At 46.1% G+C, this 21,638-nt stretch overlaps 2 protein-coding genes across 3 annotated transcripts in view; one reads left to right on the forward strand and one right to left on the reverse strand.

Annotated features, from left to right (window-relative positions):
• The window catches only part of LOC116991066 (leukocyte elastase inhibitor-like), a 157,888-nt gene that overhangs the window by 124,075 nt on the left and 12,175 nt on the right, over nucleotides 1-21,638 (forward strand). Inside the window, exon 1 of one of the 2 annotated variants that reach the window (XM_033049423.1) lies at nucleotides 21,324-21,418. The exons of the other annotated variant lie outside the window; for it this stretch is intronic. Within the exon in view, the coding sequence (XP_032905314.1) occupies nucleotides 21,361-21,418 (58 nt within the window). The 5' untranslated portion in view covers nucleotides 21,324-21,360. Of the gene's footprint in view, nucleotides 1-21,323; nucleotides 21,419-21,638 lie in introns of those variants that run through there. 2 annotated transcript variants of the gene reach the window in all.
• The window catches only part of LOC116991102 (leukocyte elastase inhibitor-like), a 196,616-nt gene that overhangs the window by 73,433 nt on the left and 101,545 nt on the right, over nucleotides 1-21,638 (reverse strand). The gene's annotated exons all lie outside the window — the stretch shown is intronic.

The raw sequence follows: 21,638 nt of genomic DNA on the forward strand, positions 1-21,638 counted from the left end.
CTCAACACAAGCTGCTACCTCGAGTGCTGGAGCCTGCATCCGTCCAGACGCGCATTCAGGAAAAGCACGACATCCAACGATGGTCACATGATAGATCGTGCAAACCACTCAAGCCTCTGCTGCCTGGGCAGGCCGTTCGTCTACAGACTGCTAGTGGATATTCCCGTCTGGCCCCCGTGGTTGGCGTTGCTGACGCACCTCGTTCGTACCTTGTGGACTTTGAAGGGACTGTTTACCGCAGGAGCCGCCAGCACCTGCTTGCAGTACAGGAGCCGCTCCCGCAGGCAGCGGGACCCTACGCTCCGCCGCTGTGGTTCCAGCCGTCCGCTGCTTTACCCGTTACCGGCCCCTGCATGCCCCAGACCCCTCGCGTGTTTTGTTCACCTCTGCGTGGGACGCCTATTGCTAACCATTTTTCCACCCCTCCTGCACGTTTGTCCTCCACGCATCTTTCTGTTTCCCCTACGGCTTTGTCACCTCCGGGTTTGGGTCTTTCTGGTGAGGGGGGGGAAGGGTTGGTCCGTACGTGCTCGGGCCGTGTCAGCAAGCCGCCTGTTCGGTATGGTGATTTTGTTTAATTTTGTTGCCATGGTTATCCACCATGTTTAATCTTCTAAGGGGAAGGATGTAAATGGGTTATGCATGCAACCAATCACATAGCCACCTCAGCACTACTAACACCGCCTTAGGTATCATTTATAATAACGCCTGCTTCTCCTTCTGCGCAGTACAGTAGCAGACTGGAGTCAGTGACTACTCAAGTATCGTTTAACTGTATCCTTATTAAAGACTGTTAGAAAGTCACACGTGTGTAATGTTTCATTTACAGGCCACATCTAACTCCCTCTTAAATATAACCAATGAACTGGCCTCAACTACTTTCTGTGGCAGAGGATTCCACAGATTCACCACTCTCTGTGTGAAATGATTTTTTCTCATCTAGGTCTTAAAAGACAACCCCTTATCCTTAAACTGTGACCCCTTGTTCTGGACTTTCCCAACATCGGGAACAATCTTCTTGCATCTAGCCTGTCTAACCCCTTAAGAATTTTGTAAGTTTCTATAAGATCCCCCCTCAGTCTTCTAAATTCGAGCAAGTACAAACTGAGTCTATCCAGTCTTTCTTCATATGAAAGTCCTGATCCCAGGAAACAGTGTGGTTAACCTTCTCTGTACTCCCTCTATGGCAAGAATGTCTTTCCTCACATTAGGAAATCAAAACTGTACGCAATACTCCAGGTGTGGTCTCATCAAGACCCTGTACAATTGCAGTAGAATCTCCCTGCTCCTATACTCAAATCCTTTTGCTATGAATGCTAACATACCATTCACTGTCTTCACTGCCTGCTGCACCTGCATGCCTACTTTCAATGAATGGTGTACTATGATACCCAGGTCTCGTTGCATCTCCCCTTTTCCTAATCGGCCACCATTCAGATATTAGTCTACTTTCCTGTTTTTGCCACCAAAGTGGATAACCTCACATTTATCCACATAATTCTGCCATGCATTTGCCCACTCACCCAACCTATCTAAGTCATCTTGCAGCCTCCTAGCATCCTCCTCGCAGCTAACACTGCCCCCCAGCTTCGTGTCATCCGCAAACTTGGAGATGTTGCATTCAATTCCCTCATCCAAATTATTAATATATATTGTAAATAGCTCGGGTCCCAGCACTGAGCCTTGCAGTACCCCACTAGTCACTGCCTGCCATCCTGACCCGTTAACTCCTACTTTTTGCTTCCTGTTTGCCAGCCAGTTCTCTATCCACATCAATACTGAACCCCCAATACCGTGTGCTTTAAGTTTGTATACTCATCTCTTATGTGGGACCTTGTCGAAAGCCTTCTGAAAGTCCAGATATAACACATTCACTGGTTCTCCCTTTATCCATTCTACTAGTTACATCCTCGAAAAATTCCATAAGATTCGTCAGACATGATTTACCTTTCATAAATCCATGCTGACTTTGTCCAATGAATTCACCACTTTCCAAATGTGCTGCTATCCCATCTTTAATAACTGACTCCAGCATTTTCCCCAGCACACGAAAGACTAACTGGTCTGTAATTCCCCGTTTTCTCTCTCCCTCCATTTTTAAAAAGTGGGGTTACATTAGCTACCCTCCAATCCTCAGGAACCACTCCAGAATCTAAAGAGTTTTGAAAAATTATCACTAATGCATTTACTATTTCTGGGGCTACTTCCTTAAGTACTCTGGGATGCAGCCTATCTGGCCCTGGGGATTTATCGGCCTTTAATCCATTCAATTTACCTATCACCACTTCCCGCTAACCTGGATTTCACTCAGTTCCTCCATCTCATTTAACCCCCTCCATCTCATATTTATCTTGAGGTGCCTGTGTATTCAGCAGTGATGAGGGAAGGGGTTTGAGCCACTTTCCCAGCATGGAACCCAGGCAACATTTCTAGGATAGCACCGTACACTTCAATTATAGCACTCATTTCTAAAAATCCTTGATTCATCTACTTGGTTAGAATGAATTATTCATCTTAATCTGTTTTGAAATTTCAAAATCACAGCCACTAATAATGCATAATAACACTAAACACTTAAACTTCCCGTTTAAGAAGGAACTGCAGATGCTGGAAAATCGAAGGTACACAAAAATGCTGGAGAAACTCAGCGGGTGCAGCAGCATCTATGAAGCGAAGGAAATAGGCAACATTTCGGGCCAAAACCCTTCTTCCCGTCCCGTTCCCAAACTGACCTTTATGTACTGGGCCTTCTCCACGGTCATAGTGAGGTCCAATGCAAATTGAAGGAACTGCACCTCATATTTTGCTTGGGCAGCTTACAACCCAGCAGTATGAATATTGAGTCTCTCACTTCAAGCAAGGGCTTTCCCTTTCTCTCCATCCCGGGGAGCCGCAAGCGCGGCGGGAGTATCCCGGAAAGCAGCGCGGGCCCGACTGGCCTTCACAGGCCCAAAGATCTCCACTCTATGATCTTTGCACAGGCCTCCAAAGAGGCGGCGGAAAAGCGGGCAGCGAAGCCTGACTGAGCCGAATGGAGCCTCGAATCCTGGACGGCAGTGGTGAGCAAAGATCATAGATCTATGATCTTTGGAGGTGAGCACCGGTAGCGGTGGAGTCTCGCAGTGGCGAAGCCTCACAGCGGCGAAGCCTCGCAGGTTGACCCGCGTTCGATGAGAGCGTGGAGGGGTGGAGGGAGAACAATGGAGGACCCAGCGTGGTGAGGCCGGCGTGAGGGGGGAAGAGAAGAGAGGGGGGGGGTCGGGAGAGAAGGGGGAAGAGAGCGGAGAATAGGGGGGAAGGGGAAGAGGGGGGGAGAGAGGGGTGGAAGAGGGGAATGGGGGGAAGAGGAGGGGGGAAAAGCTGGGGGGGGGGGGAAAGAGGGGGTAAGGGGAAGAGGAGCAAAGGAGGAGCCGGCGTACTTTGTAACTTTGGCAGCACCGTAGGTGGCCGCTACTTGCATACATACAAGCAAAGAATTTCACTGTTCCTTGTCATATGTGACAATAAAGTATTCCTGTCCTCCCCTCCCCCATCCTACTTCTCCGACAAGTCTGATTATTTTTTTATCTTTGTATGCTTCGTTGTCAACTTCTCCTAGCTAACAATCACTTATTCTACATTTTCCTTGAGCTTGGTCCCCTTTGATGTCTTGTTTTCATACCTAACCCTTCCATATCTGTGTCCTGAAGATAGACACAAAAGGTTGGAGTAACTCAGCGGGTCAGACAGCATCTCTGGAGAAAAGGAATAGGTGACGTTTTGGGTCGAGACCCTTCTTCAAATGGAGAATCAGGGGAAAGGGAAACGAGATATAGACGGTGATGTGGAGAGATATAGAACAAATTAATTAAAAATATGTTTTAAAAAACCCCCCAATAATAAAGGAAACAGGCTATTGTTAGCTGTATGCTAGGTGAGAACGAGTACGGCCAAAGAGACTCAACTACTTTGAAGCTGGTACGACTTGGGTTGGGGAATGATGGAGAGCGAGGGAATGCAAGGATACTTGAAGTTAGAGAAATCAATAATCATATCACTGGGTTGTAAGCTGCCCAAGCGAAATATGAGATGCTGTTCCTCCAATTTGCATTTGACCTCACTCTGATAATGGAGGATGCCAAGGACAAAAAGATCAGTGTGGGAATGGGACGGGGAATAAAAGTGTTTAGCAACCGGGAGATAAGATAGGTCCAGGCGGACCGAGCGAAAGTGTTCAGCGAAACAATCGCCCAGTCTACATTTTGTCTCGTCGATGTATAAGAGTCCACATTTTGAACAACAGTTACAGTAGATGAGGTTGGCAAGTTAACATCTGCCTAACCTAAAAGGACTGTCAGGGTCCTTGGACAGACGAGGGAGGAAGTATAGGGAGAGGTGTTGCATCCTCTGCGGTTCCCTAAAGAATGAGGACATCTCAGTTGTCCTGGTACGGAAAACAAGATGCGGTGTAGACAGAGGAATTGGGAGCAGGGAATAGAGTCTTTGCAGGAAGCAGAGTGGGAAGAAGTGTTGTCGAGATAGTTGTGGCAGTCTGTAGGTTTATAATAGATGTCAGTCGACAGTCTATCTCCTGTGATGGAGACAGTGAGATCAAGAATGGGAAGGCAGGTGTTTGAGATGGACCATCAGAATTTGAGTGCAGGATGACAATTGGTGGTGAAGTTAATAAAGTCCATGGGTTCTGCATGGGTTCAGGAGGTAACACCAATGTAACAGAGATAGAGATTTGGGGATAGGGCCAGTGTATGCATGGAACAGGGAACGACATCCTCTCTCTGTGTCTCCCTCTCCACTGACTCTCAGTCTGAAGAAAGGTCTCAATTCGAAATGTCACCCATTCCTTCTACCCAGAGATGCCCAGAACTGAACACAATACTCTAAATGCAGCCTCACCAACATCTTATATAACTGCAACATGACCTCCCAACTTCTATACTCAATACTTTGGCTGATGTCGGTAAATGTGCCAAAAGCCTTTTCGTCCACCCGATCTACCTGCAACTCCACCTTCACGGAGCTATGCAACCGCGCCCTTAGATACCTCTACTCAACATCACTATTCCGAGTCTTACCATTCGCTCCGTTGGTGCTCCCCATGTTAGACTTCCCAAAATACAACATTACACATTATTCTGCATTAAATTCCATCCACCATTCCTCAGCCCACTTGGCCAATTAATCAAGTTCCTGCTGCAATTTTTCACAACCATCTTCATTATCTGCAAAACCACCCACTTTTGTATCATCAGCAAACTTGCTAATCTTGCCATGTATGTTCTCATCCTAATCATTGATATAGGTGACAAACAGTAACGGGCACAGCACCACACCCTTAGGCACACCACTTGTCACAGGCATCCAGTCCGTGAAACAACCTTCACCATCACCCTCTGCTTCCCTCCATAAAGCCAATTCTCTATCCATTCAGTCCTGTATCTCTGCTTGGATCCAATGCGTTCTAACCTTCCAAAGCAGCTGTCCATAAGGAAACTTGTGGAATGCTTTACTGAAGTCCATATATACAACATCTACAGCTCTGGCCTCATAAACCTTTTTGGTCACATCTTCAAAAAAGTGAATCAAATTTGTAAGTCATGACCTCCCACATATTAAACCATGCTGACTATCCCTAGTCAGCCCTTGTCTGTCCAAATGCCTGTTTATCCTGTCCCTCACAATACCCTCTAGTTAATTTCCAACTAAAGATGTTAAGCTCAATGGCCTATAGTTCCCAGAATTTTCCCTGCAGACCATCTTGAATAAAGATACAACATTTGCCACGCTCCAGTCTTCCGGCACCTCTCCTGTATTTAAAGACGACTTGTAAATTTCAACCAGAGACTCCCGCAATTTCATCTCTGGTTTCCCACAATGTCCTCGATATATTCAATATGGTCAGGGATTTATGATTTGTCTACCTTCACACATGATAGTACCTGCCCTTCCCTTGTTGCATTCTCACGGGGCTTTGAATCTGACAGCAGCCTGTTTCTTGGGTGGGCATGGTACACGTTTAGGTCCGCACAATCTTTTAATTTGGAAAAACAAGAAAATGAAGATGCAAAAATCTTGAGCAAAACTTGAACAAAGTGCTGGAGGTACTCTGCAGGTCAGGCAGCATCTGTGGAGGAAATGGGCTTATGACAGGGGCAGTCTATGTGGGTATGTTGCAAAACCTACCTTCAGCGGGACTGCATATCTGTCCCAGCCCGTGTGCATGATTTTGGCGCCGTTGAGAGGGGGGCGGGTTTAAAACGCAATTTTCCCTAGGCTATTCAAATCGAGGTTGTTCAGCCTACTTAGTTGCTGACGAAAAATCGCTGCGAGGTTCATTCGCAGCTATTTTTTAATTTAATTGGTTAATTTAATTGTTATAGTAGGTTAAAAATTATCCTCTAAACCGCCGCCAACGGGACGGATCTCATGCAGGGGACAACGGAAGGTAGGTTGTTTATTTTTACATTGAAAAGGGCTTCTTAAGATCCCTTTCTACAAAGTTTTATGTTGCGAGAAGCTAATTTCGGGCCCCATTAAATCCTGCAGTATTTTTCTGGGCATATGGGGTACAAATCTACCGCAATGGGAACGTTCCAAACCAGCGCGTGCCACAGAGTTCCACAGGATCCCACTCGAAAGCTGATTTAAATGGCCATTAATTTACAGCAATTGAACACTAAATTCCTTCCATTTGGCCTATAAATTTATGTAAATGAGATATAAAAATCATGTTTTATTGTTATTTTTTGTGAATGTTATTTGGACACTCAGGCTATTTAAAAATATTAATCTTTTCTTAAGAAATGGATAGATGTTTAGATCTAGTAATTGAAGTTTGGAATTAGCTACAATTGGGTAACTAACTAATTATATGCTTTAATTTCAGGTCATCCAAGTAAGATTGTTTCATATTTGTTTCAGAATGCTTCAATCTATAATAACTGAAATTTTCTTTCAGTTCTCTTAATTTTTAAGAAAGTTATGGCCATTTCACTGTCCTTGATCACAGCTTTTGTGTTAAGTCAATGGAAAATCAATAGGGAACAAGATGCTAATTTCCGAGTATGAAAATGGCCATAACTTTTTTAATACTGAAGAGATGAAAGTGAATTAGGTGTCAAATTAAACTTATTTTTGTGCTTTATCTGATGGGATAAATTGCAGACTTGATTTTTAACATTGCTAGTCTATGGTGATAAAGTTTCAACCCCTGCCTGTAAGTACTGCAGCCCATTCTGGAAATGAAGCAGACCTGGAATTGCATCCTGAGAGTTCCAATGGCGTTCTCCACTCCTCCATCCCTGTTGTCCTGTGGTCATTGTTCTCGTAGGGTTCAGCCACCGGAGGCATAGACAGATGCCTTAACCACACCAAGGATCCTTATTCTCCCAGATCCAGTTCTTTGTTTGGTGAAGCTTTTGAAATATGTCAGGTAAAGGAGAAACTTTGGGCGGCACAGTGGCAGAGCTGGTAGAGCTGCTGTTTCACAGCACCAGAGACCCGAGTTCAATCCTGACCTCAGGTACTGTCTTTGTGGAGTTCGCAGGTTCTCCCTGTGAGCATGTGGGTTTCCTCCAGGTGCTCCAGTTTCTTGCCACCTCCCAACGACGTGAGGGTTTGCAGGTTAATTAGCTTCTGTAAATTGCCCCTTGTGTGTAACAAAGAATGAGAAAATGGATAACATAGAACTAGTGTGAATGGATGGTTGATGATCAGCGAGGACTCGTATTTCCATGCTCTGTCTCTAAACTAAAAAGAGTTGCTGAATTTCCCAGGACATTTGGCATTGACCATAAGAAATGTCCTCAATAGTTCAGTACATTCTGGAAGTTGTGAGAAGATTTCAGGGAGCCAAAGGGGAGGTTATTTGGCACATCTCTGCATTTACTAACACGCAATGAGTGGTTGCAAGGAACTGGTTGGAACTTGTGCTAAAATTATATTTTTAAGCTTTGTTGAGACGTGTTGAGCCAATTTTACAAATGGTGCATTTTAATCTTCCTGAGAACATAGTTGCTCAATAAAAACACAGAAACCTGGAAAATAGTTGCATGAGTAGGCCATTCGGCCCTTAGAGCCTTCACCGCAATTCAATATGATCATGGCTGATCGTCCAACTCAGTATCCTGTACCTGCCTTCTCTCCATACCCCCTGATCCCCTTAGCCACAAGGGCCACATCTAACTCCCTTTTATTATAGCCAATGAACTGGCCTCAACTACCTTCTGTGGCAGAGAATTCCAGAGATTCACCACTCTCTGTGTGAAAAAAAAATTCTCATCTCGGTCCTAAAAGATGTCCCCCTTATCCTTAAACTGTTACCCCTTGTTCTGGACTTCCCCAAAATCGGGAACAATCTTCCTGCATCTAGCCTGTCCAACCCCTTAAGACTTTTGTAAGTTTCTATAAGATCCCCCCTCAATCTTCTAAATTCTAGCAAATACATGCCGAGTCTATCCAGTCTTTCTTCATATGAAAGTCTTGACATCCCAGGAATCAGTCTGGTGAACCTTCTCTGTACTCCCTCTATGGCAAGAATGTCTTTCCTCAGATTAGGAGACCAAAACTGTATGCAATACTCCAGGTGTGGTCTCACCAAGACCCTTTACAACTGCAGTAGAACCTCCCTGCTCCTATACTCAAATCCTTTTGCTATGAATACTAACATACCATTCGCTTTCTTCACTGCCTGCTGCACCTGCATGTCTACTTTCAATGACTGGTGTACCATGACACCCAGGTCTCGTTGCATCTCCCTTTTTCCTAATCGGCCACCATTCAGATAATAGTCTACTTTCCTGTTTTTGCCACCAAAGTGGATAACCTCACATTTATCCACATTATACTGCATCTGCCATGCATTTGCCCACTCACCCAGCGTATCCAAGTCACCTTGCAGCCTCCTAGCATCTTCCTCACAGCTAACACTGCCCCCCAGCTTCGTGTCATCCGCAAACTTGGAGATGTTGCATTCAATTCCCTCGTCCAAATCATTAATATATATTGTAAATAGCTGGGGTCCCAGCACCGAGCCTTGTGGTACCCCACTAGTCACTGCCTGCCATTCTGAAAAGTACATGTTTACTCCTACTCTTTGCTTCCTGTCTGCCAGCCAGTTCTCTATCCACATCAATACTGAACCCCCAATACCGTGTGCTTTAAGTTTATATACTAATCTCTTATGTGGGAACTTGTCGAAAGCCTTCTGAAAGTCCAGATATAACACATTCACTGGTTCTCCCTTATCCACTCTCATCCTCAAAAAATTCTATAAGATTCATGGAAAATGGCGGCGCACCTGAATGCAGCGGCTTTGCTCTCCCCCGTGTGGATGTTCTTGTTTTTGTCTGTCTTGTCCGTCTGTCTGTGGACCTGCGACTCAAAACACAACCGGCAGGACCTTCTGAGGATTGGGACGCTGTATAGCGAACTAGAGTTCGCAAGGAGCTCCCACAACGACGATATACCGGCTGAAATCACCCGCCCAGCGAAGTCCGAGTGGATCATCTTACCGAAAGGACGGTGCGGGAGGCGGCGCAGACGGAGGCGGCAGAAGCGCGGTTGTCGAGCCGGCATTCAAGCTAGGCTAAAGAAAGATCCTTACAGACCAGTGCTACCCAGCATCTTTCTGACGAACGCCAGATCGCTCAACAACAAGATGGACGAGCTGGAGCTGATCACTGAAGAAAACAAAACTTTAAAAACCTGCTCTCTCATGGTGGTAACTGAGACCTGGCTTCACGCTGGGATCCCGGACGAGGCCATCAGTCCGGTAGGTCGCACAGTATACCGGGCCGACAGGAGCAGTGACTCTGGTAAGAGCAGAGGGGGGGGGGGGCTATGTATTTACTCCTATGGCAAGTGGTGTACGAATGTAAACGTTGTCGAGAGACATTGTTCACCAGACATGGAGTTTATTACATTGAAATGTCGACCCTTCTACCTGCCGCGGGAGTTCACAGCTGTTGTTATTCTGGCTGTTTATATTCCACCAAGTGCCAACATCAAGCTAGCACTGAACACCCTGCTAGCATCAATCAACAAATTACAGAATGTGCATCCTGATGGGATTTTCATCGTGGCTGGAGATTTCAATCAGGCTAATCTAAAAACTGTCCTCCCTAAATTCCACCAGCATGTCACGTGTCCGACGAGAGGTCAAAATACACTGGATCACGTGTACAGCAACATTAGGGATGGATACAAAGCCTCCTCTCTCCCTCATCTCGGCCAGTCTGACCATCTATCACTCTTTCTCACCCCGGCATACAGACCTCTCATTATGAGAACCAAGCCCAGTGTGAGAAGCATAAAGACTTGGCCCGAGGGCGCTGCCGCCCAACTTCAGGACTGTTTTGAGCGCACCGAGTGGGACTTGTTTGCAAACCAGGACATACATGAATATACATCCACATTCATGTTCTATATGCAGAACTGTATTGACAACGTCACTGTCAACAGGGAGGTCAGGTGCTACCCAAACAATAAACCATGGATGACCAGGGATGTCAGGAACCTGCTGAGAGAACGGAACTCAGCCTTTAGATCTGGCAGTGATGAATTGTACAGCACTGCCAGATCTAAACTAAAGAGAGCCATTAAGGAGGCAAAGACAGCCTATGGAAGAAGGATAGAGGGGTATTTCAACGAGAGGGACCCTCGGCGTGTCTGGCAGGGCATTCAGCAACTCACAAACTATAAGGGCAAGGGGGGGCCGATCATCTGCAGCAGTAACAACTCGCTAGCTGAGGAGCTCAACCATTTTTTCGCCCGGTTTGAGCTGAATGAGGCAGAGCCTGCACCTGCAGCCGCACCCAGCACTGACAACCCGCCACTCGCTGTGAGTACGGAGGACGTCAGAAGAACACTCCGCAGGGTCAACCCCAGGAAGGCTGCTGGACCAGATGGCATCCCAGGGAGAGTATTGCGGGACTGTGCAGACCAGTTGGCGGAGGTTTTTAGCAAAATCTTTAACCTCTCTCTGTTAACGTGCACTGTCCCTAAATGCTTTAAGACTGCTACCATCGTACCTGTACCCAAAAAAACATTCATTACGAGCTTGAATGACTATAGACCTGTTGCTCTCACTTCGACCGTGATGAAATGTTTTGAACAGCTGGTCCTGGCCCACATTAAGTCCTCACTCCCACCCACCCTGGATCAGCATCAATTTGCGTATAGAGCTAATAGGTCAACGGAAGATGCCATCAACACAGCTCTACATTCTGCACTGGCACATCTGGAGCGTCCTGGCTCATATGTGCGGATGTTATTTGTAGATTTTAGTTCTGCATTTAATACTATCATCCCCAGCAGAATGGTGGACAAACTGTCTGATCTGGGTGTTAATGCAAACACATGTGGATGGATTAAGGACTTTTTAACAGACCGCCCACAGACTGTCAGGATGGGGTCCAATTACTCCCCAGTCCTGACGCTCAGCACAGGAGCGCCACAAGGATGTGTGCTGAGTCCCATTTTGTACACAATATACACTTACGACTGTATACCAACACACAGTACAAACAGGATCATCAAATTTGCGGACGACACGACTGTGGTGGGACTGATAAACAATGATGACGAGACTGCCTACAGGGATGAAGTCCAAAAACTGACCGTCTGGTGTACCAAAAACAACCTGGTACTAAACCCATCAAAGACAAAAGAACTTGTCGTTGACTTCAGGAGGAAGAGGAGAGATGAACCTGCTCCCTTATACATCAAAGGAGACATGGTGGAGAGAGTCAACGACTTTAGGTTCCTGGGAATAAACATCTCCCAGGACCTCAAATGGCAAATGAACACTGTCACTCTCTTGAAGAAGTCTCATCAGCGGCTGTATTTCCTGAGGTCTCTACGGAGAGCTAACGTCTCACAGCCGCTGCTGCTGTCCTTCTATCGATGTGCCGTGGAAAGTATCCTCACCTACGGAATCCTGGTGTGGCTGAGAGGAGGGCGCTCAGGGAATTATAAAAACTGCGCAGCGCATTACAAACGCTAACCTGCCCTCCTTGGATGACATATACAAGGCCCGATGCTTGCGCAGGGCCATAAATATCAAGAAGGACACATCCCACCCTGCCAACCACCTTTTTACTCTGCTACCCTCGGGGAGGCGACTCAGGTTTCTGCAGGCTCGCAGACTAGACTAAAAAATAGTTTCTACCCATGTGCGGTAAAAGAGCTTAACTCCAATAGTGGACACTGGGAAGCAAGAAGTAACCGAGGAATACCGCTAAATTCTTTTAAACTCTTTTAAAAATGTATCTATTATTTTACTATTAACTGTACATATGTGTATTGGTTGTTGTGTTGTATTTCTTTTAACGGAGGAGAAGCAAATGGAATTTCGTTGCTCAGTTTTGTGCAATGACAATAAACATATTCTATTCTATTCTATGAGACATGATTTACCTTTGGACCCAAATGTCCATCTAATCTTGTCCTATATGCCCACCACATATCCTTCTGAAATGATCCTGTTCATATACCTGTCCAAATGGCTTTTAAATGTTGTTATTATGCTCGCTTCAATCAGTTCCTTTGGCTGTTCATCCATTGCTCGTCGAAGGCTGAGGTTTTCTTTTTCGAAAGGGCGCCCAACACCAATCTTTATGGTATTTCTTGTGATAAATTACCTTAGTGCAACAAAGTTTTTCCGTTGCGGCTTTAGTCATTATTGCTTGACATTTTATGCACAATTTCCTTCTCTTCACAGCTCCAACTTCTGCTTCTCTTCACAGCTTCTGCTTTTTTCTGCCTGCAGTATCGACCCAAAATATCAACCATTGTCTGACGAAGGGTATCGACCTGAAACATCACCCATTCCTTCTTTCCAGAGATGCTACCTGTTTCGCTGAGTTGCTCCAGCATTTTGTGTCTTCCTTTTAATGGTTTTTGTTTCTCAGTAACCCTGGTGAGATTGCATCTATAAAAGATTTTGCTCATGTGTAAATCAGCATAGAGCCCATGACTACAGGCCTGTCGCACTGACCTCTGTAATCATGAAAACCCTAGAAAGGCTTGTGCTGGTCCACCTGAACAATATCACTGCTGGACCTATAGTTGCCAACTGTCCATTATTAATCTGGGACATCCTGTATATTGGGCTAAATTGGTTTATCCCATATGGGACAGCCCTTGTCCCGTATTTGAATGCTGCTACTCCAGTCGAGGGGACTGTCGGGACGGATCGCCGCGTCCGGCCCTGCCTCACCCATCCCGACATAGTGCAGCCCTTGGAGTGCAGCAGCAGCGCCTCGCCCATGGCCCTGTTGGACGGCAGCCCGGCCAGCTGTCCGACCTTCGGACCATCGCTTACCGCCGACACCACCACCCTTCCTTCTTACGGCCGATCATCGGTTCATGAGTTGGATGTGGTGCCGGACTTTGCACACGATGTCGTGCGCGAAGTCCGGCATCCTCAGCTGGCCTGCTGGCTGGGCCTTGTGTGCAGTCCAGCACCCGGGCCAACTCATCATTCACCCAGCCACGGCCGAGTCGGTCAACGAATTGCAGTCGAGAATTTGACCCTTATTTTGACCTTTTATCTCTTAATTGTGAGTGAGAAAGTTGGCAACCCTAGCTGGACCCCCTGTAGTTTGCATACCGGGCCAATAGATCAGTGGATGACGCAGTCAACCGAGGCCTGCACTTCGTCCTCCAGCACCTAGACCGCCAAGGGACCTATGCAAGGATTTTGGTTGTGGATTTTAGCTCTGCATTCAACACCATTGTGCCGGAGCTACTACACTCAAACTTTCCTAGTTGACTGTGCCTGAACCCTCTGTCAGTGGATCACCAACTTCCTGACAGACAGGAAGCAGCATGTGAGGCTGGGAAAGCATATCTTGGACCTGCTGACCCTCAGCATAGGAGCACCACAAGGCTGCGTACTCTCCCCTCTCCTTTACTCTCTCTACACCAACGACTGCACCTCCACAGACACCTCTGTCAAGCTTCTCAAGCTTGCGTATGACACAACCCTGATTGGACTGATCCAGGAGGGGGAGGAATTTACCTACAGACAGGAAGTGACACAGCTGGCGGCCTGATGCCTTCGTAACAACCTGCAGCTCAACGCTCTTAAGACGGTGGCATTGATTGTAGACTTTAGGAGAGCTCCCCCTCCCCTCCCCCCACTCACCATCAACAACACAGTCACATCTGTGGGGTCATTTAAGTTACTTGGAACCATCATCTCCAGGGGCCTAAAATGGGAGGCCACCATCGACTACACAGTCAAAAAGGCACAACAGAGGATGTACTTCCAGCGGCAGCTGAGAAAACACAATCTGCCACTGGCAATGATGGTCCAGTTTTATATTGCCATCATTCTCCATCATGGTCTGGTTTGGCTCAGCCACCAAGTATGACATCTGGAGGCTGCAGTCCGTCATCCGATCAGCTGAGAAGGTTGTTGGCTGCAACCTTCCCCCCATTGACGAGCTGTACAGGAAGGGTCAGGAAGCGAGTGGGGCAAGATCATCTCTGACCCCTCTCACCCTGGCCACAATCTCTTTGAAGCACTTCCCTCTGGGAGATGACTGGACTGTCAAAGCTGCCACAGCCAGACATAAAAACTGATGTTCTCCACGACCAGTAGCTGTACTCAAAAACCAAAAATCTGTAGCCTCCTTTTGCTCTGGTATTTTATTTTATTCTTCACATGTTTAAGTTATAATGTTTTATTTTTAATTGTCTATTGTATATCGTCTTGTTCTCCTTGCGAGACAATAGACAATAGGTATAGGAGTAGGCCATTCGGCCCTTCGAGCCAGCACCGCCATTCAATGTGATCATGGCTGATCATCCCCAATCAGTACCCCGTTCCTGCCTTTTCCCCATATCCCCTGACCCCGTTATCTTTAAGAGCCTTATCTAGCTCTCTCTTGAAAGTATCCAGAGAGCCGGCCTCCACCCCCCTCTGAGGCAGAGAATTCCACAGATTCACAACTCTCGGTGAGAAAAAGTGTTTCCTCGTCTCCGTTCTAATTGGCTTCCCCCTTATTCTTAAACTGTGGCCACTGGTTCTGGACTCCCGCAACATCGGGAACATGTTTCCTCCCCTAGTGTGTCCAAACCCTTAATAATCTTATGTGTTTCAATAAGATGCCCTCTCATCCTTCTAAACTCCAGAGTATACAAGCCTAGCTACTCCATTCTCTCAGCGTATGACAGTCCCGCCATCCCTGGAATTAGCCTTGTAACGAGCACCAAGGCAAATTCCTTGTATGTATACATACTTGGCTAATAACAATTTAATTCAGTTCAATGCCACTAATATGGACTACTAACATTGACATTTTTGTTAGCTTGGATGCATCAACAGGAACGTGTCCAATCTGGCCTCATTTATGTAGTCAGATTGAATCTGAATCTGAATGGAAACTGGCCCTTTGGCCAAACTTGATTATGTCAACCAAGATGCCCTGTCTAAAACTAGTCTCATTTGCCGTGTTTGGCCCTTATCCCTCTAACTTATCTCCTATTCGTATATCAGAATGTCTATCTTGAGTGATAGGTGGATGTGGGTGATGGTGGGTTTTGATGTTCAGATGAAAGGCCAGAGATGAAAATATAAAAGGTCTGTGAAAAGGTTACAAGCGGTGTGAATTATCAGAAGAAGGCAAATATGTAAGTGGGTGGGAGAGGGGAGGACTGAGGGACAGGGAGGGTCTGCCAAATCCTGCTGTATCTCTCAGTTGCTACACAGATTAACACTCGTCCCATTCCCATATTTACCTTTCTGTCATAGGCCTTCTTGTTGCCAGAGTGTGGCCACATGTAACCTGCACCCACCCACCCACCCCCATGGCTTTTCACCCACTTCCATCCAGGGAACCCACCAGGCCTTCCAAGAGATCTGGAAAGGCACCTTTTCAAACCTCGTCTCCTGCACGCTGTGCTCCTGGTGCACCACCTTTACATTGGCGAGACCAAACATAGTCAAGGCATGAGAGGCCTAGATAACATGCATGCTCAGTCTTTTCCCCAGGTCAGTGGATTCTAAAACTAGAGGGCATTGGCTTAAGATGAGAACAGAAGGATCCTACGGGCAGGTTTTCCACACAGAGGGTAGTCCATATCTGGAATGAGCTCCCAGAAAATGCTATAGAAGCAGATTACTATTGTGTCTTTAAAGGATATTTGGATATTTGCGTTTAAAAGGCTATGTGCCAAACGTAGCCAAATGGGTCTAGCCCAGTATGCCCACTTGATCTGTATGGACAATGTGGGCTGAATGGTCTATTTCCGCGCTGTGTATGTCCGTGCTCGCCCACTGTATGGTTTGAACAAACAAGTGCTGAATTTCACTTTTTTTTTGCACGATACATGTCGTCAGTAATATTGTGTTTCGTTCAGCATTCCCCCAGGTTATCAGGTGGTACAACAGTGGTCAGGTGACTTTTTCCTATAAAGGGGAGTGGACAGTTGTAGGCTGCATCTGATGCTTTCTGCCGCTTGAGGGTGAGTATCCTTGTTTCGCTTGAAGCGCCGCCGTTGTTTCTTCACCGCTGTGCCCATTGCAACTGCAGCAGCGTCTGCTGAGCGAGGAGTCCCGGGACGTAGTTTCGACACTTTAGTAGGAATATTCCATACTTTTACAGAGGGGTCGATGACTGTTGAGATACGGGCTGTTTGTTCCAGAGGTTTTAGCATCATGTTGGTCCGTTCAATCTCCAGACCATCTGAATCAAGTTTCTTTAATGTTTTATCTAATGTTCTCGCCACGTAACGGGACGGCCTGATGGAAACTATTAATATATGTCTGTGCATTTCGAACATTTGAGAAATGTATTCACAGCCCAAAGCAAATGAGCACGAGTTTATTGGCAGCAGTCCACAGAGCTCAGACACTTGGACTGACTTCTCTTTCTCTCTGCGAGCAAATAATTCCTGATTTCGTTTTTCTTGTTGCTCTTGTTTTATCTGCACTTTCTCTGGAGCGGTAAAATAATCTGCTCTTTGATTATTTTCTATTTTGCTCTACCTGATGCAATCATGTATGTTGTGATCTGCCTGGGTAATTTCTTACACATTTCGTCCGCCCACAGCAAAATCTCCTCCAAGAATTCAATGCCGACACCAGTGCACAGGGAGAAACAAAGAACTACAGATACTAATAATCCAAAGTTAGACACGTATTGCCGAATCATCACTTATCCCCTTTTCTCCAGAGTTGCTGCCTGACCCACAGAGTTACTCGGAGAGTTTGTGTCTATTAAGGGACAGAAGTTTAGGGGTAACATGAGGGGGAACTTCTTTACTCAGAGAGTGGTAGCGGTGTGGAATGAGCTTCCAGTGGAAGTGGTGGCGGCAGGTTCGTTGGTATCATTTAAAAATAAATTGGATAGGCATATGGATGAGAAGGGAATGGAGGGTTATGGTATGAGTGCAGGCAGGTGGGACTAAGGGAAAAAAGTGTTCGGCACGGACTTGTAGGGCCGAGATGGCCTGTTTCCGTGCTGTAATTGTTATATGGTTATATCCCCAGTATACAGGTCCCTGCTAGGCGTGGTTCATTATGGGTCACTGACAGTTCTTGTTCGGCAGGTTCAGGGACACTTTCTGGAGATTCTTTATTTGTAGGTGGGATCTGACACATGACTGCAGGTTTTCTTTTTTCAGTCGCTCTCTGTTGCTCCATTTTCTGGTGCTACGTATTTATCTACTCTTGTTGTATAATGACATTCTGCAATGCATAAACATTTGTCCATTGCTCAGTGAAGGAAGCTCCATGCTGGACTATACTGAAGTGTCCTAATCGCAATCGGTCCTGAATACTTTTGTCTCGACCGACAAGCCTCATTTCTTTAGACTTTTCTGTTAACAGCGTTTTGCTCATCGTCACACATTTATTTAACCATTCTTTGCAACGTTTAAGCATTTTCTGTTGTTCATCTATTTATCTTCTTAAATCACATTTCTGGTTATTCATCAAGAAGTAGGATCTATATTGTCCTTGCAATACAGCAGTGGCTTTGATTTGCGCTCAGTATATTTCTCTTACTACATAAGCACGGTAGTGATACTGCACTACAACTGCTGTATAATTCGGTTTGAGGAAGTCTTTCCGATATTGTTTAAGCCTTTTGTATCTTTCAGCCTTTTCTGTTGTGCATCTATTTGTCTCCTTGGGTCTTTCCTATACCAACTCATACGGAGTACTGACTGCACTTTTACAGTAGCTCTGAACCAAACCCTTAATCGGTAACCACGGTATGCAGCTTGCAGTGACTACAGCCGCCTTTTTCATCAAGAAATGCTTTCTTGTAATGCACATTCTTATGAATGACGTAATACAGCGTGCTGCCTTGGTTTTCTCTACCAATACTCTGGCTTTGATCCCGCGGTACAAGGCCTGAATATAAACCACTGCTTCTCTCAAACTCTTATACTGTCTCACTTGGACATCTCTTATCTGGCATGCTTGGTATCGTTGCGGTACCACAATGGCAGACCAGCGTAGTTTCTGCGGAGGCCATGAAGTGATGAGGGCAGAGCAGTGGACATTGTCTGTATAGATTTTAGCAAAGATTTCCACAAAGTCTTGCATGGTAGTTAATCTGTATCGTTCGACAAGTTCAAGTGAGTTTATTATCATGTGCCCCTGATAGGACAATGAAATTCTTGCTTTGCTTCAGCACACAGAACATAGTAGGCATTTACTACAAAACAGATCAGTGTGTCCATATACCATAATATAAATATATCCACACATGAATAAATAAACTGATGGTGCAAATAACAGATAATGGGTTATTAATAATCAGAGTTTTGTCCGAGCCAGGTTTAATAGCCTGATGGCTGTGGGGAGTCAAAGTCAAATTTATTTGTCACATGCACCAACGAAGGCACAGTGAAATAAATTTGCCACGCAGCGATACACTTAACTAAAGACCACACGATACACAATAGAGTTCAACACAAACATTCACTGCACCGTTCCTCACTGTGGTGGAAGGCAATAAAGTTACAGCCAGTCCTCCTCCCCTGTTCATCCATGGTCGGGGCCATAAGCCCTCCGTAGTCACCACTATGGTTGGCCGGATGTACAGGCCCTCTCGTCAAGATGATCAAAACTCCGACGTCGGGAGAGTCAAACACACTATGCGGCTTGGAGCGCCCGAATCGGCCACTTTCCTACTGGAGGCGGCGGCTTCAGGATGTTATAGGCCGCAGGCCATCGGTCGGAGCTCTTCTCCGGCGATCCCCGTTAAGGGATCCTGGACTCCGGTTGATAAGTCCACGCAATGCCCGTGGCTAGAAGCTCCGCAGACCACGTTCCCATGATGCCAAAGTCACCAGGCCAGCGATCCGTGCACTCCTTTCTGGTGATCCCCAACAAGGGTTCACTCCGCTCCGCGATGGAAAAGTCCACACTGCGCCCGCTGCTGAAGATCTGGGCCCGTATTTTTTGGATTTGCTTTGTAAAATACGGATTTTTTTTAAATCGGCCCGACTTCCTGTTTCATCTTGCTGCTTAAAAAATGCAAGGATATAAAAAATTATAGAGTAAATAAAAATTATAGCAGATTAAATAGAAACATAGAAATTAGGTGCAGGAGTAGGCCATTCGGCCCTTCGAGCCTGCACCGCCATTCAATATGATCATGGCTGATCATCCAACTCAGTATCCCGTACCTGCCTTCTCGCCATACCCTCTGATCCCCTTAGCCACAAGGGCCACATCTAACTCCCTGTTAAATATAGCCAATGAACTGGCCTCGACTACCCTCTGTGGCAGAGAGTTCCAGAGATTCACCACTCTCTGTGTGAAAAAAGTTCTTCTCATCTCGGTTTTAAAGGATTTCCCCCTTATCCTTAAGCTGTGACCCCTTGTCCTGGACTTCCCCAACATCGGGAGCAATCTTCCTGCATCTAGCCTGTCCAACCCCTTAAGAATTTTGTAAGTTTCTATAAGATCCCCTCTCAATCTCCTAAATTCTAGAGAGTATAAACCAAGTCTATCCAGTCTTTTTTCATAAAATCTATTAGTATTTTAAATTTCAAGATCTGGATGATTATTTTTGTAAGCTTTGATCTGCCTGTTCCGCTACAGGTTTAAAGCGCTGGCAGTTTAACACGTGGGAATTTAAACGAGCTGCGCTGTGGGTTCTCAAAATAGCGCTACCAGCTGGAGCGCTATTGCCTTTACACATAGCGCTATGGGCTTTACACACAGCGCTGTGGATCACAGACTGTTTGGGGAGGGAGAAGGAGAGAGGGAGTGAGAGGCAGGGAGGGAATAAGAGAGGAAGGGAGAAAAAAATGGAAGAGAGGGAGGGAAAGGTTGAGGGGAAGGGAAAGAGAGGGTGTTAGAGGGAGAGGGAGGCTTCCAAATTGGCTTACAAGATACATTTATTTGTCACGTGTGCCATTTGGCACGGTGAAATGTGATCACCATACAGCCATACAATAAAATAAAGAACACAACACACGATGGAGTTCAACATAAAACATCCCCACACAGCAGAATCTAAAGTTTCCCACTGTGAGGGAAGGCACCAAAGTCAGTCATCTTCCTCTAATGTTCCTGATGTTCACCCGTGGTCAGGGCGTCCCCGAGCCCTCCGCTGTCGCCGCTCCGGGCGGCCCGATGTACAAGCCCGCTCGCCGGGGTGATGGAAGTCCGACACCAGGACTGGAGAACCTCTGCAACGGCTTGGACATCAGAGTCGGGCACCTCGTACCGGAGTCTGCGGCTCCCAAAGTCCGCAGGCCGCGCTGGGTGGAGATGCAACGCTGGCGGCCCTCGGCATAGGGCCCCAGGACTCCGCGATGTTGTTCAGCGCTGGAAGCTCTCCCTCATCTGGATCTTCTACGGAAGGGAAAGGGAGGAAAAGAAAGGAAAGGGAGGGAGAGGGAAGCTTCCAAAATGGCTTCTACATCATCATCTGGTGCTAAAAGCAGGAAGCAGCCGTTCAAACAGAAGTATACAAAGAGATGACAATGAATGCACTGTCAAGTAAGGTGCGTAGAAGACGTGTCAATTGGTAGCAAAATTATGCATTCTTGTACTCTTACATGGGTATGACCACACATAAAAACCAACATTTTTTCAGCAAAAGGGCACTGTAAAAAAATACTGAATTCCTCAGTAAAATACTGATTTTCAGGAACTAGAATACTGAAATGCCCTGACAAAACTTGGCAGCTCAGCTGCTAGGTGAACTGATGGAAATGAATACAACTACAACTTTTAGAAGACATTTGCTAGTTTTGGAGCCAAATGCAGGAAATGGGATAAGGCGGGCCCGAGGGCCTGTTTCCATGCTGTATAACTGTATTCTACTGTGATTCTACTTCTCCAATACTATTTTGCTGTTCTTTCCCAGGGTCAACCAACCATCCATCATGGCAGCAAAGCAGATAGGTCAGTGTCAACAATCTGTAACGGACCAATTGGCTGACGGTAAGTGCCAGGAAGTAATACCTATCCAACGTTTATTTATTTAAAACATTTTTTTATGAACACTGGTTGTAGGTACACTCATTGGACCATATTAGTGGACTTGCTGCTAGTGAGAACCAGGTCCTTGTAGACTGGACTGGGAGAAAGCTTCTGTCCCCACTGATTACACTGTGCCACTGTAACACACAAGTTAAGCAGGCAGGACATTTACTCAGTAGAT

This window comes from Amblyraja radiata, chromosome 2 (genome assembly GCF_010909765.2).
Source record: "Amblyraja radiata isolate CabotCenter1 chromosome 2, sAmbRad1.1.pri, whole genome shotgun sequence".
Lineage (NCBI taxonomy): Eukaryota > Metazoa > Chordata > Chondrichthyes > Rajiformes > Rajidae > Amblyraja > Amblyraja radiata.